At 43.2% G+C, this 21,446-nt stretch overlaps 2 protein-coding genes across 4 annotated transcripts; one reads left to right on the top strand and one right to left on the bottom strand.

The window, feature by feature from the left end:
* The first annotated feature begins 22 nt into the window (after window positions 1–22).
* Window positions 23–1,415, top strand: LOC108135805. Its single transcript, XM_017256680.2, has 3 exons — window positions 23–213; window positions 271–991; window positions 1,050–1,415. The coding sequence occupies exons 1-3, from the start codon at window positions 35–37 to the stop codon at window positions 1,296–1,298; spliced, it is 1,149 nt and encodes a 382-aa protein (XP_017112169.1). The 5' UTR covers window positions 23–34; the 3' UTR covers window positions 1,299–1,415.
* LOC108135802 (protein unc-79 homolog) lies at window positions 1,359–21,106 on the bottom strand. Of its 3 annotated transcripts, XM_017256674.2 has the most exons (27): window positions 21,008–21,106; window positions 20,706–20,814; window positions 20,512–20,631; window positions 19,592–19,753; window positions 19,361–19,531; window positions 19,029–19,304; window positions 17,749–18,447; window positions 17,010–17,672; window positions 16,672–16,943; window positions 16,511–16,612; window positions 16,314–16,458; window positions 15,438–15,494; window positions 14,585–14,664; window positions 14,089–14,151; window positions 12,548–12,871; window positions 11,753–11,901; window positions 10,948–11,681; window positions 9,135–9,914; window positions 7,275–7,542; window positions 6,566–7,211; window positions 5,841–5,915; window positions 4,551–5,783; window positions 3,544–3,722; window positions 3,333–3,487; window positions 2,549–3,267; window positions 2,318–2,496; window positions 1,359–2,254 (listed from the first exon to the last, which is right to left on the bottom strand). In XM_017256674.2, the coding sequence occupies exons 2-27, from the start codon at window positions 20,758–20,760 to the stop codon at window positions 1,435–1,437; spliced, it is 9,126 nt and encodes a 3,041-aa protein (XP_017112163.1). In that variant the 5' UTR covers window positions 20,761–20,814; window positions 21,008–21,106; the 3' UTR covers window positions 1,359–1,434. The 3 variants fall into 3 exon arrangements, with proteins under 3 accessions (XP_017112163.1, XP_017112168.1, XP_017112167.1); XM_017256679.2 differs by lacking the exon at window positions 14,089–14,151 and having other exon boundaries at window positions 9,837–9,914; XM_017256678.2 differs by lacking the exon at window positions 15,438–15,494 and having other exon boundaries at window positions 9,837–9,914.
* Between the last annotated feature and the right edge of the window lie 340 nt (window positions 21,107–21,446).

Genomic DNA, 21,446 nt, shown 5'->3' with positions numbered 1-21,446 from the left:
GTATTTTTCCACAACCATAAACACGGTCACACTAATGCGAGAAACCAAAATAAATGAATCGGCAAAAATGAACGAAAATGTGATTGCTGCTCCACTTAGTCGCATTCCGGGCACCAGTCAGCTGAAGGAACAGCACAGCAAGGACTTAAAGACCCTGTCCTACGTCCAGTTGCTCGAGATCAAGGACAGACAGTCGAATTTCCTTTCCTTTAAGTAAGTTCTATGGTCAACCTGTGGAGTTGCAACTGATTTCTCGATTTCCCGCTTCAGAAAGAGACTCCAGCGATTGCCGGATAAAGGTAAGCGTCTTCAGGAATCCTACGACAAGCTGCTGGAAGAGATCAAACGCCGCGATGAAGTGGAGGAGGCGACTCGAATGCTGAGTGGTCTCAACATTGCGGCCAAGGGAAAGATCGCTCTCAACAATCTGGAGTGGAATGGCAGAAACACGGACGAAGGCGCCCATGTGGACGACATTCTGGATAGCGATGACGAGGTGGAGATGGATCCCCTGAGGATCATAGCCCAGGGAACCATGCACGAAAAGAAGGTCAAGGTGATTCCACCTCCAGCGAGTCTCATAACGGCCGAAGATCTGGCCGATATTGAGGAGTTCAAAAAGCCAGCTGACTCACCGGATTCCGCTTTGGCAGGACACAGTGACACCAGTTCCTTGCCCGCCGAGATCATAGCGATAGACGCCAGTCAAGTGGCCGCCAAGTTGAGTAAAGAGCAAGCGCCCGATCAGCATTCCCTCTACCTCATCGACAAGACGGAAACGAGCGTGAATGCTCCTTCCAGGGAGAAGTTTATGCCATTCCGCACCACAAAGTCCAATGTCCACGATCCCGACAAGGAGCGAGTGCGCAAGAAGGGCAAGCACTGGGAAGTAACGGCGGCCACTCCGCCCCTCATTCAGCACAAGGAGGTGCAGCTGGTGCCGCTGGCTGAGTCGGCCACTCTGCAAATGGACTACATGCAAAGGCTTAAGGTATACTACCCATGTTTGTTCCCTAAAGAATTTGCTGTTTAATCCAATCTGTTCACAGGAAGTGCGCATTCAGCAGGCTGAACAGCGGCTGGCCAGACACAAAGAGTCCAGATTGGCAGCAGGTCTGAGCCTGCCCGAGGAATCCATCCTGAAAACCAAGGAATCCTTCCGCAACTATCGAGATCCCCAGGCTAATGTTCTCATCGAGGGCAGACAAAAAGCCTGCGAGGCGAATGAAGTGCTCGATCCCTCAATTCAAGACAGAGGAGTAGCCAACAGTGGCATTCACTACACAGTTTTCGAGTAACCTGCGGGCAGAGTATGTGATCGAATCCCATTCCTGCCCATTCCTTTTGCAACAAACAAACATTGTGAACTATTTATTCGCGTAGGCAACAAGTACTAAATAAGACTGCATATATAACTCATTGTGTGTGTGACATTTAGATAGAATAGAACTGCGTGGCCGTGGAGGCCTGTAACTCGATTTGGCCCATCTTGAACTGCAGGCGCTGCAGCCACTTAAGCAGAGCCTCCGACTTGAAGGCCTGCTGCTCCTCGTAATCGGGTGCATAGTCCCTCACATTCTGCAAGCGGACGTGCAGCGTGTCCGAGAGTTGCGTCTGCGAGGAGAGAACGGGGCTCCACATGGGCAGCAGCTTGCCCAGCACCGTGGAATTGGTGTCCTTCAGCGCCTCCAACAGACTGAGGAAGTGCAGGTTGACCATCTCGGACAGCTTGGAGTTGGCGCTCTGCGTCTGAAAGTCCAAGGGCGTCTGCGGCTGATCCTTGTTGACTGTCGGCTTGGCGTGCGACACCAGTTGCAGGATGCAGGGCGTAACCTTTGCCCAGAACTCGAACAGCACTCCCAACGTGCTGCCCTCCGCATTGCTGTTGGTATTGTGGGCCATCTGCTCCAGATAGACCGTCCACAGCTGGCACAAGGTGAAGGCGTGGAACAGCGACGACATGTGCAGCACCGACGTCTTGGACTGCTCCGCGAACCCGGCAAATATCACCTGAATGTGATCGGCAATGTGGCAGGAGGCCTCCTGCGGCACCGGCTGCGAGTAGGTCACTCCCTGGTGCTGGTAGTGCACACTGGCCGTTGGACCGGATCCCTGACCAGGCTGCGGCGGCAGAGGTGTCGGAATGCTGTGCGTCTCCTGGCGGCGCTGCATCAGAGCCATGTGAGTGAGGGAGCCGAGCAGCAGCCAAGACAGCAGGCGCATGTGGCCCACGCACTCGGTGAACTCCTTGGGTCTGAGTGGGTATTTTATTTTTTTGTTGTATTTTGATATGTATTAATTCCAATCTTGTACTTACCCTTGCTGAAGCGAAGATGGAGCATTGTTTAGCCAGGGCAGGTAGCGGGAAACGGCCTTGTTGTCCCTTGAATTGCCACGAGACATCTCCAGGGCCAGGTATTGGGCCACTGCTCCTTTGAGGACTCCGCCCAAGGTATCCTCACCAAGACCATTGCTCGTCTGGCCGTTCTTGAAGTTCTAACAAGACAATTTTGTTATTAAAAGACAGATGCATTGACTGCTTTCCTACCTTGATCTTGCTGAGTGTGTGAAAATCGGCCAGAAAGTCAATAACATCGTTGATGTACTGCCTCAAGCAATCCGCCGAATTGGTGGTCATCATGGGCGCCGCATCGGGCAGGCCAGGAGCAGCTCCCGGAGGCAAAGTTCCCCCAGCATCGAGCAGCACAAAGCCGATAATCGTGAGTAGATTGTGGTCGGGAATGTTCGTCTTAAACTTGAGGGCCTGGACGAACTCGAAGATCATCTGGCGGCAAAGTAGGTTCTTGTCCCGATCCTTGTTGAAGGAGCGAATGTTCAGGGTGCACAGCTCGTAGAGCGTTTGGTACTCCAGATTCGTGTGCTGCACACAATAGGCCATGATCTTGGAGTACGGATCGAGCAGTGTCTTTGGCACACAATTGAGCCGCAAAGTGGCCGCTATGATGTCCAGCATGTACTCGGCATTGGTCAGACTGGGCATGATGACGATCACCTGGCGGAGGAGCGACTCCATGGCCTGCATTGCCTGTGACCAGACGGCCAGGCCCACTCCCGCCTCCGCGGGAACGCACTGGAGATTCAAATACTCGGCCATGTTGCGGAAGATCACGGGCAGCTGATCGACGGGCAGGGCCTTCTTGGAGGTCAGCGAATCGCAGACCATGTAAATGGGACTGGTGGCATTCAGATCCTGGAAATCTTGCAAAGCCTTAGCGATGCTCCGGAAGTGGTTGTGCCGGATTTTCACTGCGTGGACAAAGCGGGTTTGATTAAAATACATTTTTTATTTAGGGAAAACAATCATTACTAACTTTTCATTTGGGTCTGGAACACTTGCAGGAAGATTCCATTGGGGGCCAACTGGTGGAGCACACAGCGGAAGAACTGAAGGGCCACCGCCTGGGCACTACAGGCCAATGGAGGACCATTCTCGCCCTGCCAGGCATGGGTGCTGCTCAAACAGATGCTGAAATGGAGTGAATCTTAGCCTGGAGTCTGGTCATTTTCAATAAACCCACTTACCGCGATGTCATGGTGAGAATCTCGGGCAGAAACGGTGCTGCCATTGCGGGTTCACGGTGTATAAAGGTGCCTAGGATCACTATGAAGATGCCAATTTCCTCGTCCGTGTATTCCTCAATGTGGGCACCGCAGTCGGAACAGCGCTCCACAATGGTGTAATCGCCCACTCGACGGGAACTCTGCAGTTTCAAAGATTTAAAATATTAAAATGTTGACCAGGTAAGAATAAAAATAAACAATACAAAATAATAATACAAATATTATTTCAAAAGTATAGGTATTTAGTTGTTATTTTAAATTTGTATAAAGTTATAGACAACATTACTAACTTTAAAACAAACAAGAAAGGAAGCTAGTTTTGGTAAACCGAAGTTAATACACCCTTGAACCTAAAACTATTTTATGTTGATTTTTATAAATATATATAATAATAATGAAGCTACATACATAGGTTTTCGGTTGAATTTTAATCAAATTAAACTCGTACCCCTGAAATGGTAAGCCATTGTCTTACAGCTTATTTCAACCAAACACCATTCAGAACTTCAACAGCCTTTAAAATAATTTTCCTACGATAAAATGATTGATTATTTATTTAAAGAAAACATTTTTTTTAATTAATAACGAAAAATTCTAAAAAAAGGACACAGCTAGTAACAAATTTTACTCATAGACTAAGTTTATGGCCACTATATATCCTGAAGTTTATTCTTATAAATTAAAAACTATTTTTGCTTCAATGATATAGTCGTCTGATTTGTTCCGACTTATATACACAGAGGAATTTTATAAGCTTTTATTCTGATAGCTTTAAAACTAAAAGAATAGTTGAATTATTCAGACGGACATGGCAAGATCATGAATATATGTACTGCTGATCAAGAATATATAAACCTTTAGGGGAAGAAATGTCTCCACTACTACGTTGCAAACTGTTGACTGACATCATAATACCCTCTTCAAGGGTATTAAAATGCCTAATGGATTCACCAACTTTTTGAACTTACCCCACGAGGAGCATGAGTGGTGGACTGAGTGCCATGTCCATTGGAGGCCTCAGCCCCAACCTCATCGTCATCGTCAGGCTCGGGATCCACGGGCTGGAAGGGAGGCGGTGGCCAGGATCCCGCGAACCGAGATCGGATGTCCGGAATGGCATTGCTATCCACATTGAATGGGGCCAGTTTCTGGCGCGGACGCTTGATACTGTTGCTGGAGGTTAAGCCACCGGCGCCGGAGGCTCCGGCACTTTGCTTCAGCTCCTGCTGGACATTCTTGAGGATGGAGGTGTGCAGATCTGCCGCGGGCTGCGCTGGAAGCTGGGCATTGGGATTCGGGGGAGACTCCAGGGCCACCTGCTTGATGAGGCGACGGGGTGAGTTGGTCCTGCTGCTGGGCGTCACATCGTCCTTGGTGCTCTCGGACACATCCAGGCTGTCCTGCTTGAGGTGACTGATGTCCGGCAGATTGAGGCCATCCCGCACGCGCTCCACCAGCGTGGCCACCGTGTCCTGGGTGCCAATGGGCAGCAGCCGCTCCGGAGTGGGTATCTCAAGGGCGGCAATGCTCTTGGGCGGCGGCAGGCTCTGCATGCCCTCGTCCACCTCGTCCCGGGGATTCGGCATCACGCTCATCTTGGAGAGCGGCGACTCCGGCGAGCCGTAGTTTTTATCCGTGCGCTTGAGTGCCTTGCTTTGGGCCTTCTTCTGACGCGTGTCGTCCGCCGAAGAGCTCGAGTTGCCGGCACTGCACTCCACAATCGTCTTGTGGCGTCCAATGGGTTTGCCGGCAGCCGCAGAGGATGATGCCTGGACAGCGGCTGGAGCACTTCCTCCACTTGCTCCACTTCCGCCATTGCCGTTGGCCGATCGACTGCCGCTTCCGCTGCTGGAGCCACCTTTCCGTTCCACCGCTGCGGGAAAGTCTTGCAGGGCACCCAGTGCTTTTAGGTGATTCGTGGCAATGGCGGCAAACATCTTCGAAGTGGAAGCGGCTGCGTTCTCCAGCGACTTGTTGCGCACCGTCACCGCCCGATGCACGTCCACCGGAGGACTGACAATGGCCGTCTCCGTGGTCTCCGCACCAACCAGCGGGGTGACAATCATGCGGACGCCCTCCTGCAGGCTGTGCCTCGTGTGGGTGGTCACCAGCGTCTCACTGGTGGTGGTGGCCTTGATCTTGGTGGTGTAAGTATCACCAACCTTGGTGGTGATCATCGACTTGTGCGATTTTGTAGATTTCTATGGGAGGTGTTTTATTTTATATTTAGAAAAACATGTTGTATTACTTGGATATACCTCTTCGGTGTATTCAAGGGTTCGACGATTGCGGGGCATTACGTCCTCAAAGTGAATGGTATCATCAAAGGATCCCTGCCACAGATATATTTTAAAATGTTAATAACTATATTAAATAGCTTTCTCAATCCGAAAAGTAAGCTCAGCTGTTCAATTCTTGAACAATCTGCACAGTTATATCAAAACAATATAAAAAGTTCAACACCTATTTCTTCGTATTTAAAAAAAGATTTTCTTACAAATATTAAAGTTTAAGTTCTTACAAAAATTTAAAAACAGTTTACGTGAAGTACCTAACTTGTACAAAATGGAATAGTATATATAATATATATGATATATATCTAAATATCTGACTATTGAATTTAAAATTGTATATTAAATATTAAAAAAACATATGAAATCATAATATTAAATACAATGCATATTAAATTACATGATTTTATATTGCATATTTATATTAGTGTGGAAAATATAAGATTTAAAATAGTTCCAATTTGATTTAAATGCATATTATTAAAATTTTCAGATATTTAAATCAAATCCGAATATAGCCAAAAATATATTTAAAATAACTAAAAACCGCAATGAGTGAATATCAAAGAGGAAATATTTAAATTAAATACAAAATATTTGGATTCACTACGCTTCTTTTTAACAAAATATAAATCTAGTAAATATCATAATATCTACAGTTATAATACGGGATTAAAAAACTTTTAACATACCGGAGCACTGCTGCCGTGTAAAGTGCTGTCCGAGAGATCGCTCTCCGGAATGGCCACCAGTTCGGACTCCGTCTCATCCGCATCCAAGCTGGAATCGTTGTACTTCCTGAACGCATGCTGCAACTTCGGGGTGAAGGCCACATTCTGGCCCTTACTCTTGGAGGCGGCACTGGTGCCCTCGGAGGGAAACATTGGGCTGGCCGGCGGACTGGCTTCCTTGTCGTCCGGATCGGTGCCCAGCGAGGGCTGGCTGACATCGCGGGATCGGGCTGCGCCACCCACGCCCTGGATGTCCAAAATGGTGGTCGTCGGAATGCGTCGGCACTGATGGAAGTGGCCACGCAGGCTGTTCATGATCAAGCGGATGCCCGCGATCACATATCCACTCAGTGGCGGCTGGGTGTACCAGTACTTGTAGAGCACCACCAGCAAGGTGAAGAGCCAGTTGCGACGCGGATACTGCTCCAGGTGCCACAGGGAATAGTTGAAGACTATGTTCTGGTAGGATTCGCCCGAGGTGCTCGTCGGATTCGGGGCATAGAGAATGATTTGCATGACCGAGGGCAACACGAGGCCACCAATCAAGTGGTTCTGGTCCAACACCTGTGGCAGGTTAGCCAAAAAGGCATTGAACACGGCCGAAACCCTACGGAAAATATGGAAATATGGAAAATTTAATACGAAAAATGTAAAAAAACTAAGCAATTACCTCAACGATTCCGGAGTAGTGTGGAAGGTCTTGTCGATCTGGTTGTGACCGAGCAGTAGGAAAAGGTGCTTCAGCACAATATTCTGGGTCTTGGTCATTGGTTTCTCCTCAGACGGATAGGCCTGATCAGTTCGTGACATGAACTGCATCAGCATGAAGACTAACAGATGAATGGTCTCCCGATCGGACTCCTCCAGTTCGGTAATCCGCGAGAGCAGGCCAATGAGGTTGTCATCGTTCAAACCTCCCAAAGAGTGAATGTGGCCATCTATCAATCCAAAGGATACAAATATTTAATAATCGAGAATCTATTTAAACTAAAGACATCTGCTTGGAGGGGAACGGGGAAAAAACACCAATATCTTTAAGATTTTTGTTTTCTTTTTTGGGTCACAGCCACATGCCAATTTCACAATTAGATTCATTTTCATTTATGTAGATTTAAAAGTTTTGTATTAATCTTGTATAATATACAGAAATGTCTCTGTTGAGTAAAAGCCAATGAAAGTTCAATTTAAATTTGTCGAGGGTTATACAAAAAGACATAAAGAGGGATAGAAGGTTATAGAAATCGAGTCTTCATTTGTAGAGTGGTCCGCAATAGAAATGTTGAGCATACATACCAGTTCGAAGGGGAACACACTTAAAATGACATTTGTAATGAAAAGCAGAGTTGCACACACACAACTAGATATCTCAGCTGGATAATACAGATATAACATTTATATAAAACGGTGAGATGCAGTTAGATAGATGGACTGATGGTACGAGTAGATGGGGATGCTGGAGCATGCATGCATATTTAAGGTGGTGTTTTTCTAAATAAATTTGTGCCTTAAAGTCATGCATTAATAAATTAGTTCAAAAATAATAAAAAACTACTTAATTGTACAACCTATAAACAAACTTATTTATTTATTTAAAAAAATATATTTATTATTATTATAAAATAAATAACTTAATGCAAATTGTACCAATTAAATAGTTATTTTCTGTACTTTTAAAAACAAAAAGTTCTCCGGTCTTGGTTGATCTGAATGATAATGCGAATGGTGTTTAGACACTGACCAAGCCAAAGCAACACCGAAAATTGGATACACCACTCACTTGGAAACTTATTCTAAATAAGGTAAAAAATAAAAAATTTTAGCAATTTCACCGAAGTTCTAACAACAAATATTTACAAATCTCTCGAGAAGGTTAAGGTATTCGGCCATTAAAATCTTTAATAACACTGGCTTAAAAATTTAAACCGACAAGTGCAATTTATGTTGCCGAATCTGGAATTTAAACCAATTTTACAAATTCTGGCTAGTTAAGCATCTATATTAGGAAACTAATCCTTATTATATGTTTAAAATAGTTAAAGAACATTCTATTCCAAGTAAATAAAAGCTACCGACGGCTAAAATATGTAAATTGTTGAAACAAAATGGTACTCTGCCAAAGTTTTAAGTGTCGTTTTCTGAAACAGGTGGTTCATCTCCCCTGGAAATTCCCATTTTTATCTCTGGAGAATATTGTCGATTTAAATTAGTAATATTAAGCTATCTTAAATTACTTAAAAAAGGGACTTAATTAATGCTGTAATAAATGAAACGTCGTCTTAGCATACTTTTAGAAACCTTTCTAAGGGATTTTAAACCTGTTAAGACTTCGATGGCAAGTGTATTGTGCGAACTAAAACTTATATTAAAACTAATTTTAAAAAATGTGTTTTTACATTAATTCCTTGTGAGTGGTGTAGGCATTTTGCTAGAACACCGATCATCAGACACCACCGAGGGGAGGGGGATGGATCACAGATCACAGATTACAAATCACAGTTCACAGAACGAACACACGTGCTCTAGCACCTACCTGGGTTCGCCGCGCTGCCGGTGGCCGCCGCACCAGTGGGCTGGGTATGCGGATGGGGTGCGGCATCGCAGGTGCAGTGCAGGGGGAAGGCCAGAGTCGAGGGGCTGGGACTGGGGGCCGGCACGATGGCCGGCTGCGGGGGCAGCAGATTGGGTGCCGACGGATGCTTTTGGAAGTGGGAGTGGAAGGAGTGATGGGGATTCGGATTCGGATTCGGATTGCCCGTGCTGCCAGCCGCTACTCCCATTCCGGCGGCCGCCACTTCCTGTGATCCGGTTCCCGATCCACTCGCTGCGGCGGCATCGGCGGCCGCCTGCGAGCGCAGCAACGTCTCCGCCTCCTGCAGCGTGGGCATCGGACTGTGGTGACCGGGCGGCACGGGCACACAGTGCACCAGGTATTGGTGGCTCTGGCTGTGCGTCGAGACCAGACCGGCGGATGTGCTGGCGTTGCTGGCTACGTGTGCACTACTACCGACATGATGATGCGGATGATGGTGTGGATGGGCGTGAGGATGAGGATGAGGGTGGTGGGCATGTGGATGGTGGTGGTGTGGGGTGTGATAGGGAAAGGCCGTGTGCCCTGGCTGGTGGATGGGACAGGGCGGCGGTTTGGGTCGCGAGGAGCCCGCTGCCGCTGCTGCTGGATTCACCGACTGGCTGCTGCCAGAAGCCCCCCCACTACTACTGCCCAGGAACTGACCCAGTCCGAAGCGCGAGGTCTTCCGCTTGAGAATTGGCGCCGAGACTTGGCGGCTGTAGATCTTCTCCTTCTCGGGAACTGCAAGGGGAGAGAAAAATTAAAATACTATTAGAAGAATCCCTTGAAAAGAGAAAAAAAGACTTTCTTCATATTATATCTTTGTCCTAAAAATACAAAAAATATTAAGATAACCAACGTTGCGTATGAGTAATTTTGTCATATTTATATCAACAATGTAGGTAGATTTCTAAACAAAATGAACTCCGTTTTTCTTATGTTACTGTTTAATAAAAATGAACCTTAAACCATGGCCTGAATAACAAAACTGTTGAGGACTGGAAGGATTGAATATCCAAGAACAATTGAAGGCTTACGTTGCGTATGAGTAATTAACTTACAAGCATAAACAATGTTTTATAAAGCATGTGGACTTAAAACATGTCTAAGTGAAGTATGGTTATTCCAATTACTGTAAATTTTTGTTCAATTTTGTTTTTGATTTAGCTTTAAAAATAGGCTTTTGTTTATATTATTGTACACTGTTAAAAAACAGTAAATAAAAACAATTTGGTTCTCAGCTTAAATATTTCTCGCTTTGATTTTCATCCATTGCGACTTTAGTTAGTTTAAATATGAAAACAATTAAAGTTTTTTAAATTGTTCATGCCATTATTTTCAGAATTCATTTCAATAACTGAAAATGTTTATGAAAATATTTAATTTAAGACTAAGTTGTTCAGTAAAAAAATTCAACTATTTTGTACTCAATTTAAATATGTCTCGCTTTCATCCATTGCGGTTTTAGTTATTCAAATATGAAAATATCAAAACTTTTTTCATATTATAATACTATATTTGGAATTAATGTTTACAACTGAAAATGAAAATCATATCTAACATAAATAATATAAGGGCTAATTAGCAACTATATTAAACCTTATTTTTTGCACAATAATTAAAATACTAAAAATTTGAAAACGTGCAATTTTATATACATGTTATAATGACTTAACATTAATTGTAAAATTTTCAATTCAATAGTCAGATGTATATTTTTGTATCAGATTGCAAAGGCAATGGTGGAAGCTAAACACCAGCTTTGCGCACTCACCGAACTTGCTGTCCTGTCGAGGAGCCATGCTGGCTGGAGCGGACATGGTTCGCTTGTAGGGCCACTTGGTGCCGAAGGAGGCGCTCAGCGTCTTGGCCATGCTGCCACTGGTGTCCGACTGGCTGAGGGCCTCCCTGGCCTTCTGGATCTTGGCCGAGAGGGCTTCGCTGCCGTTGTCCGAGTTCCTCAGGTCGCGCAGGTACGAGATGTCGCCGCACTTCTCCAGATTGATCTGCGCCTCCACGAAGAGCGTGTCGAAGCGGTTTAGGAAGAACTCCCAGCCCAGCATCTTGCGGTCGGAGAGGGAGTTGTGCAGCTGGTAGACCGACTGCAGCACAACCGGCCGGTCCACGATGAACAGATCGAACTGCGACTCCAGGCAGAAGAGCAGCGACCGAATTGCCGTGTCATGGATGGTCCCAATGTAGAGGGTCGCCCGCTGCGCCACGTACACATTGATGTCGTCCATGCTGGCGATCAAATGGCAGAAGGCGGTGGCCAGCGCCGTTTGCAGACCCACCTCGGAGCGCAGGGGGGTCGAATCCATGAAGCGGGTAATCACGGTGACTCGCTCCACTGCCGTGAAGCGGACGCGCCAGTCGGCGTCGTGGAAAGCCTCCTGCACCACGCGCCAGAACACGTCCGATCCGAGTGGCAGCGTGATGCAGTGCAGCAGCAGTGGCACGCCCACCTGGCAGATGTGAGAGTGCTCCGCGTTGCATAGCTCCCACAGGCTAAAAACGGTTGTATCAGTTTTTTTTTTTTTTTTTTTTTTAAGGAATCTTGTTCTTTAATCCCAACTTACTTCTTGATCAGCAGGTTCTCCTGGCACCAGATGAAGAAGCCACGCTGCTCCCTTGCCGCCTTGGCCAGGGCATCGCCATGGAGCGCCATTGTGTTGAGGCACTGCAGAACATAGTAGAGTATCTCCGGCTTCTTGATGGTGGGTATTTCCTTTGGGAAAACAAGAGGGGATTGTGAATAATAATCTTAGTTTGGCAAAACACTCAAAAAATTGTATAAAATCTGGGGAAACTTTACAAAAACATGATAAGTATCTTGCGATCATTCTGTAATTGCAAGCGTTTAAGACCTTAAACAGGATCATTTTTTTAATTTTTTACAAGATACAAAATTTGTAATTTATATGCAGAGAGCATTTGCAGAAGAGATGGAAAAGAGCTTAATAGTATTCCTATTGTTGGATCTATTTTGCCAGTGATGCAAAATTACCTTACTATGATTTAAGTACCAATTTTATTTGTCTGTCAGTTTTTTAGTTATTATCAATTGAATAGATACTTTAACTAAAAGCGACAATGACAATTCATTTTATTTGTTGGTTCTTTTCGCATCCAATAATTCTATAACATTAATAAAATTATTATTATTATTTAAAAGGCGATTTAAAAATATCCTGGCGGAATAAATATCGTTTAAATTAATTAACATGATGTCAGGTGTTTAAAGGGATTTGAATTTATATTTTTAAAAATACAAAATCTAAAAAAAAAAAATAAAAAGAAAACCATTTTCTTCTTAGTTAATGTGGCAAATGCTAACAAGCAAGTTAAGGAAATACTCTGATACCATCTCCTACCGTTAACAGCTGATGGATGTACTGCAGTGGCTGGGGCAGCGTGTCCAGGGTAAACTTGAACTTGCCCACGGATGTGTGCCAGAAGTCGTCGCTGTCCTCCTCCTCCTCGTCCTCCTCGGAACCGCTGCCGTTCTCGCCGCCGCCACAGGCCGCCCCGCCATTGGCACCGTTCTCACCCATGACCGAGGCCTTGGTCACGCTGACATTGGCGCTGCCGACGTCCGCATCGGACAGGGTGATAGAGCGGGCTATGGCCCGGTCTGTGGGCAGGATGGAGGCCAGGTCGAGCTGCTCTGAAACTGTTTCTACCGTCGCCGTCATGATCTGCATGAGACAAGGGGAGCGGGATTAGCGATGTAGTGCGAGATAGTGCCGCGGATTCGCACAGGTTTACATCGTATATACACGTGGTTTACATGGTGTGTACGGTATTATGTTACATTCCTTGGATAACACATGTAGACAAATGCAATGTTCGGGGAGCTTTGACATTTCGTTTACACCCACATATCCGCGTCAAGATTCGTTTGGGTAACAAAGTAATTTACATCAAAAACGGTACATAACACACGTAAAATTGCATAAATTTGTTACATTTTCTGTGCATTGCTGTGATTATAATATTATACTTATTTATTAGTTAATTAAATGGTGGTGGGGCGAGGCATTTAACTGAGACAGTGCTGTACATTGAACATGCTCTTTAACAATGAACCATAAATTAAAAGAATTATCTGTTATGGGAATAAAATTAGCATTGAACGCAATATTTACATGTTTAATTAGATAAGTAAAAATCGAGATTGACTTAAATAAAATGTACATTTATAAAACTCGTTTTCTCGAATTTTGGTTCGATTTACGATAATTTTTAATTTATTTTCACACACATACAAGATACTTTGAGTCACAGTAGTTGAATAAAATGATTAAAAAAACTAGTAATAAAAAAGATTTGAAAAGAATCTATTATTCGGATGGAAAAGCTATTAAATTGTTAATTTAAAAAAAACTATTCCAGTATATTTTCTCTAAAAGGAAACTCTTTTCCAGAAATGGTTTCTATCAGCCTAATCCTTAAGTGTCAGCTGCACAATAAAACAAAACTAAAACATTTTGAATTTAAATAAAAACATTTATGGCTAATTTAATCTTTGCGTGGACCTAGTTGTCATCTATAATGTCTCTAGGGCTAATTAAAAAACTAATTTTATAATGCTAAGAAAATTTGTCTAAGACTGCAGTATTTATAAAGAAAGTCCGAATAACAAATGGATACTTATTCAAATAAAATAAAACTTAACCCATAACAGGAAAAACACTCTGTACATTTATTTACACTTAACATGGAGAGTACGATTTGTTCACTGGACATAAAAAAACAATAGATATTGAAAAATGAATTATACAATTATCGAATCGTAGGAGGGTTTTATAATTAGGGCAAATGATACAACTAAAATTCAAAACAAAGTTGTATAGCTTTTGTTGGTTGAATTGTTTGTCTTTTGTTTGGTTTTTTTTAAGAATGCACAAAGTACCTCGTCTGTGGCGTGAACTTTTCTCAATTCATTACTATCAACTGAATGCCCATTTTCGTTATTCTATAAAAAATATATGAAGAAATGAAAACGTTTGTATAATCGTTGGACAATTATCGATTTCAATTTTCGAAAATAAAACATTGAATTGGAATTTGTGTTAAGGAAATCAAAATAAAACAAATATTGATTATATGTGGATTAAATGAAACAACTCGAATGCTCACTTCAACTTAGTATTGCTTTGTTGCTGTAATTAATTTAATTGAATATTAAAGCAATTATATAAATATATATATATGTATATATGGGGTGTTTCAATATACCTACAGTAAACGCATAATATTTGATAATATCATTTTTTTCTTTTTATTTTGTCTTATTATTTTTGTTTTGTGTAAAGAACTTCAAAATTCGAGTATGGTCGTCAATAAAAGAGTGACAACTAAAGAACATAATGTATACGGGTCAAATTGCTTATGATCGAAATACATACGGAACAAACGTGGGGCATGTGGACGAGCACTCCGCCCACAGAGTGTGGTTCTGGTTGGGGCACAGCCACTGGCACAGGACCTTTTCAAAGAGAATTATACAATGGGATTAGTATCGGATCTGGACAAAGGACGAGGCGAGTCCAGCTAAAAATGAAGTTCGCTTAGTGGTCAACATACAACTGATTGGCATTCACAAATCAATCATGCATACATATAGAAATCCTATGATTGTCTTACGGATAGGTAGAAAACAGTAATTTCACTGAAAGTATCTCATGCAGGATTTTGAACAAGTGGATTACATTACTGCCAATCGGGTACTACGCGTTTCAAACTTTGGAGTATCCGGTTTTCCAATGGAAGGAATTAAACTAGAAATAAGACTCGATCTGATCGATAAATAAGAGTGTGGTGGTTTCGGTGCTTATTGTGTAATACTAAATTCGTAGTTCGGTGTCTGGGGATGGACTATAAGTTATAGTTTATAACCGAACCGAAAGAAAATCGATCTCTAGCAAAACGGAACTGAACTCACTAGGGGCGGTCAATCTACAGAGGTCATCTAGATATAAAAGCTTGGTAATGCTAAATCATATGTTCTAGTAACGCTAAACAGAGATAGAGAGTGGTGTATGGAGTGTGTTTGTGGAGACAAAGATTCTTGGAGTGATCGAGCGAAACTATTGTTGTCTTTTTCTGTTGTTCGTGTCGTGTGGTTAATAAAAGAATTTGGTTGTTTGAGTTGAGTAACGAAATGTTTCAACAAATGCTTTATAATGTAATGTTAATTTGTAATTTGTGTTTTTTATTTTTTTTTTGTAACGAATGAAAAATTTTCTTGTGGTGCATCACCTGCCATTATAATAATTTTTCCATCGTCTGAAAAGAATTGATCTAGCTTAAAGATATCTAATAATGATTGATAGATTTTAAATTTAGTTTGTTATTAGTTTTTCAGTTTTTCATGAGTCGATATAAGTTTGTAGATATTTTTGGGCATAGACGAGAAGTTTTCGAGTGTGAGAGAGAGACAGACGGTTTCGTACACGCGGAATAGGGTGCGATCGAGCGAGAGAGAGAGAGACAGCGTTAGTTATGTTATTTTTTGTACAGGCAGACGCGCAGTAGAATTTGTTAGAGATAGAGAGAGAGAAACAGATATACATATTTATGTAGAGAGAGATAGCAAGATAGACAAATAGTTATGGTTGAAAAAGATAAGTACAGGTGATCGGGATGACGGTATGTTATTCACGAATGATCGTTTAGATGGTAGTTAATTTATACTTCTGAGATTGTTTGATTTAGTCTGGGGGATTGTTTAGTTGGGTCAAGTAAGTAGTTTACAAGGCATAGCAGTGCAGGTTTCTAGGTTTGTAGGTTGTAACAAAGTTCGGTTTTGCGTTTTAACGTGGGTTTTTAGGCTAAAGTAGGTTTGTTTATAGGGACGCTCGACGGGCGAGTCGCCATTCCATACCATTCGCCCGCAAAATGTTAAATATTTTATATGGTCCAGGCTCAAGTACTGTCTACAATTAGCTACTTTTTGGTGACGTTTCACTGCTTTACTGTTACGGTGGTTAGTTTATTTATAGATGGGTGGGTTTTTGGGTGGTTCTTAGGGAAGAAACTGGGGTTGGGTCTTTATAGACGGCTTATGTTACAACCGGGGTGTGTCAAAGGGGTCTTGAAATAAAATTAAAACTGGCTGGAAAGTCTAAGGCGTACCTGCAAATCCTCCTAAGGGACCCAGGGGAATGGGTAATGGAGCCATCGATAGGGAAACATCTCGATCACGGGTCTTTTCCTTGTCGGATTCGGGTGGAGACTTTCGCGAGGACTTCTCCTCTTCAATGATGTCCTCTATGGGAATCTGGAATTTTATCTATTAGCAGGAAAGGCTTCAAGTGAAGAGGGTGACGCACATCTGGTGGACGAACAGGGTTCAGGGGGGCCATAAACTGAACCAACTTGGTGGCCAGCTGATGCCACATGATCGAAGCCTCGCAATAGGCGCACTCTGCCACCTGATAACATATTCAATTGGACTATTAATTTAAAAAAATCAACCTTATTATCTACCGACCTTTAAGGCGCAGACATGACTGCTGAGACCCACTCGGGCAGCGGTGACCATGCACTTGATCAGTCTGGAGACATTTTCGCAAACGCTCGTGTGGATGCCCATGTGCTGCTCCACATCCTGCAGCTCCATTTGCTTCAACAGGATGTCCAGCATGAGGATGCAACAGGTGAGGTTGTGCTCGGCATCCGTGGAGAACTCCGTGTGACGATTGGTGGGTGCCTCATCATCTGAGATGGCTGACGTATTGCCAGAGTCATCCTCGACCACAGGAGCTGTCGAACATTAATAAATATAAGTTAAACTACTTTACAAAATCCCTGGAAAATATATATATTCACAGATTGAACTGCGCCTGGGAGGATTGGCCATGTCCGCCTTGGTCTCCTTGCTCTCCTTGCACGGCGTCTTGGGTGCCTTGGCCAGCGATTGGGATTGGGCATCCTTCTCGCGCATCAGCTCGTGCTGGATGCCATACTTCATGATGCGAACGCCGTCGCCAAACATGGCGAATAGTTGCACCAGTGGAATGAGGATCTCCAGTTTCGTGAGGATCTGCAGCCAGTGGAGAGCCTGCTGCTGCACCTTGGCCGTTGTCTTCTCAAACCGAATGGCCACAAAGTTGTACATGGTCTTGGCATCGAAGCCCAGCGGCGACATTTCCGGGTCGAGGATCTTGCTGAGCACAATCTTCAGCTCGTTGAGCTCCTTCTCGGCCACGTCGTTGGTGATGGCCTCCATCCAGTGCGGCATCACATAGTCCCAGATCTCGGAGGTGATCACCTCGTACGGCACCAGGCAGATCAGCCTCTGCAGACCCTCCTTCAAGTGGCTGGTTCGCGAGGCCAACGTCTCCCAGTGGCCACCAACGCGGGCATACTCGGGCGGATGAGGCAGCAGGCAGGAGATGAAGACGTTGTAGTGGATGCGGCAGATCTCCTTCAGCCAATCGCAGACATGCTCCACTTTAAGCTTCTCAATGGTGCTCTCCACTTGTCCGGCGGCTGAAGGGAAACATAGTTTGTTTCAATTTTTTAAAATGTATAAAAGAAATATAAAACTATTTTTATTATTATTTACCATCGTAGGAATAGGCGGTGACATGGAACCAGTGGAAGAGCATGCTCAGGATCCTGCCCAGCACCTCGACGGGCGTGTCCGCGGTGGGCGTGCAGCGGCCCACCAGCAACCAGATGCCGTAGCGACCCAGCCGCTGGCGCTCCTCCAGCGAAATGTTGTCGGCTGGGAGCGGGGAGCCGTTTTTCTTGGACTCGGACGACGAGGACTCCTTGCCGGGCTCGAAGTTCAGCGGCTTGGCCTCTCGCAGCAGGCTCACCACGGACTCGACCATGTGCATCTGCATCTCGGGATCCATCTGCCAGGCGGGCTGCAGACTGCGGTGCACTACATGGTCGCCACCACGCCGGGAGTTGTGCCTGTTGCTGTGGCACTGGCTACAGTACCGGATCGGGTGGTTGCCATTGAAGCTGGCGCACTCCGTGGAGAAGCAGATGGAGAAGGCCGACTTCTCGTTGGAGCGGCAGTTCTTGTTCTCGCACACCATCGACACCTGCTGCATCGGATGCAGGATGTCGCCGAACTCCAGGCTGCCGTGCTCGCGGTGGATCTCATTGGCACACTCGATGCACAGGTACAGGGGTGGCGGACAGTCGGGGGCGTAGGCGATGCTGATGCTGTGGTCGTAGCACACCTTGGCCGCCTCCGCGTTCCCGGAATTCGGGCAATGCTCCCGCTGACAGGTGAAGGGCACCAGGTCATCTGTATGGGGTGAGTCATAAATATTATTGGGACTTGTATAATAAAGAAAATGATAAACTAAATGTATATCCAGTTATCCAGTTAGCTTTTATAAAAAAAAGTTTTCTTTAGCTGTTGTTTTTTTTTTATAAAAAGAATTTAAATAAATTTAATTTTAATTTTAATAAGTTGAATTTAATTTTATTTATCTAACACTTTTTTCATATTCATTACAAACTAACTTTTCTTTTAAGTGCCTATTTAAATTTTATTTAAAAAGTAGCGGCTCTTGGAGGCATATTAGTTGGTAAGTAACTTACTCATTAAAAAAATTTAGTTTACTGAGAGATAACAAACCAGAAGTTTTATATGGATTTATAATTTGTTTTGAAATTGTATTAAGTCACTGGAAAATTCAATTTTATAAGAAATAAGTATTTAATAGATGTGGCATTTATGTATCGTTGAAGGTAATATTTTAGCATCACGAAATACAAGCTCATTAAAACAGACCGTTTTCTTAGAATAATGATTTTTAGATGTTTGTGAGTCAAAACATATAGTTTAATCTTGAACTCATTAAAAATATGACTTTAACTCACTAGTTAGCTTGGAGAGCAGGACTTTGCGATCAAAAAGATTGGCGTTGAAGGCTGGCCAGTAGTAGAAGAGCAGTTTGGCAGCCGAGGTGCGGGAGACAGCGGTGCCGTAGGCTACCACGCAAAGGATGTCCTTGACCACATTGTGTTTGAGGGTCATCAGGCACTCCAGCAGCTGGCAGTGGTGCGCCGGATTGTTGGAGTACTGCAGCACCATCATGATGACGGAGGATACTGACTGGCAGGCCTGGCATTCCTGCTCATCGGAGCTGCGACGGGCTGGATGTTAAAAAATAATGGTTAGCGCAAAAGTATAGACAATAACATCTACTTACTTATAGTAAAAGGTAAGATATAGTAGCATAGTGCATTGACAATGTCCTGGTGCAACGCTGGCGGTAGAACAGATATAGTGGAGCTGACCAGATAGGGTAGATTATCTATAAGATCTTTGTCGAGAAAGGGTAAGATGCAGCTTAGGCACTGCAAGAGGGCTTTTCCGAAAACTGCAAACCAATATATCAATTAATATATGATAAAAATACGTTAGTATTAAGGAATCTCACCGATTTGTCCATACTGGATGCAAGGTGCCACATCGATGAGCATAGTAAGAGCATTGTAGAGGTTGCCATATTCGAGATTGGGATAGGCAGACATGCGAGTGGGATCTTCAAGAGGATCGCGGATGAGCTCGTGCGGCGAGGTGCGCACATCCTTAAGGACAGCTGTAAAATTAATTAATTGTTTACGATAAGACTTTGACTAATTTTTTCAATATGTAAGAGTTGGATTATTTTGAGTACTTAACAAAAAACTAATATAAATTCTAAATTAATATATCAAATTTTTTGATGAACAAGAATTATTACCAAAAACCTTCAGTTTAAATTCTATAACTATTCTTTCAAATAACCGATTTCAAAATGGCATAAATTTAATTTATTGGGGCTTCAGTCTCTAAAACTCTGCCTTTAAAAATGGTTTTGTAATTTCTAAATATCCGAAAAAATTATCTTTGCAGAAAAGTGACTAAAAACCTGCAGTTCTAAATCCATAACATTTATTTCACGCATCTGATTTCAAAGTTGTATATCTTCAAAGTCTTGTTGCTTAATCCTCTTAATAATTGCATTTAAATTCTGTTTTGAAAGTTTGGGTTGATGTTTTTACGACATAACTCCTTAATTAAATTCCGAAAAAAATCATTTTAAAAAAGGTACCAAAAACCTTCAGTTTTAATTCCATAACTTTTTTTGTAAACATCCGATTTCAAAATGGCATATCTTTATAGTATTGGGGCTTCAGTCTCTAAAACTCTGCGTTTAAAAGAAGAACTATAAGATGCGAGACGTCAATGCCTGTATCACATTGATTCGCGTTTTTAGCTCACACATTTTTTAAAGGTTCTTAAAAATAAAAACATTTTTAAAAAGCTAGCAATTGAAATCTATTCTGGGTAGAAATATCGGGTATTTATACTTACTTAGTAGAGTTTGAGAGAAGTATTTGATATTGTTGGCAATATCGACGCCAGAGGGCGCAGGTAAGACGTTGTGCAATAGACGTACGTGGTATTCATGAAGGGCTCTCAGTTTTGCCTGAACTGTAAGCAGAAACAGCAGAAAAAAAGCCACTTTTGAGCACTCGGAAAAGTTGAGACTTCTGGGGACAACTTACAGGCGGCAGCGCGAGTGCCCATGTTGATGAGTTGCACCTTAAAGCTGCCAGTCATTATATCAGACAAATCCTTCGCATTGCCGAAGCTGCTGCCGAGGGACTTCGCATTCTATATTTAAGTAAAATATACGTTTGTTAAAAATATTTAACAGTCCACACCCACGATTACGTAACGCAGTTCCCTTTAAGAAGCTGCTATTATCAAAAGAACTTCATGGCACACGTAACTTCATAGATAACACGAAATTTTCATATAACACAGATGCCTTAGGAACTAAGGATAATATTTTAGATAAACTTACCTCGAAATTGGTTAGTTTTTTCAATAGATTTGCAATTTTTTACGGGTTTAACAGCCAGCTACGTCCACGAAGAAAAATCTCTATAACTAAACTGAGTTTACGGTGTGTATCTGTGCAAGAATTCAGCCATCTGTTGGATGTCCCAAGTCCCCCTTGGCTTACATTTTTGTCCTTATTGCTATCCTTAAAGGACATTTGAAAGCGGTTTTATGTAGGTTACACTTTAAACTTATTTAGTTAATAAATTTCACTTGTTTTTTAATAGTTTTAGGTTTAAATGTGATGGAATTTGATGAAATTGAAATTGTGGGGTGGGTGCTTGACCCACTTTTGCCACCCACCCTCGACAGCAGCCCCGGGAAACAGCTGTTCCGAAGTAGGACATGCGCATATCGCGTGTTTATCTCACATTTTCCGCACTTACCGGCCGTTTTCCAAC

The sequence above is a fragment of the Drosophila elegans genome, unplaced genomic scaffold, assembly GCF_018152505.1.
Source record: "Drosophila elegans isolate 14027-0461.03 unplaced genomic scaffold, ASM1815250v1 contig_476, whole genome shotgun sequence".
Taxonomy (NCBI): Eukaryota; Metazoa; Arthropoda; class Insecta; order Diptera; family Drosophilidae; genus Drosophila; species Drosophila elegans.
This window is presented reverse-complemented; position numbering and strand designations above follow the sequence as displayed.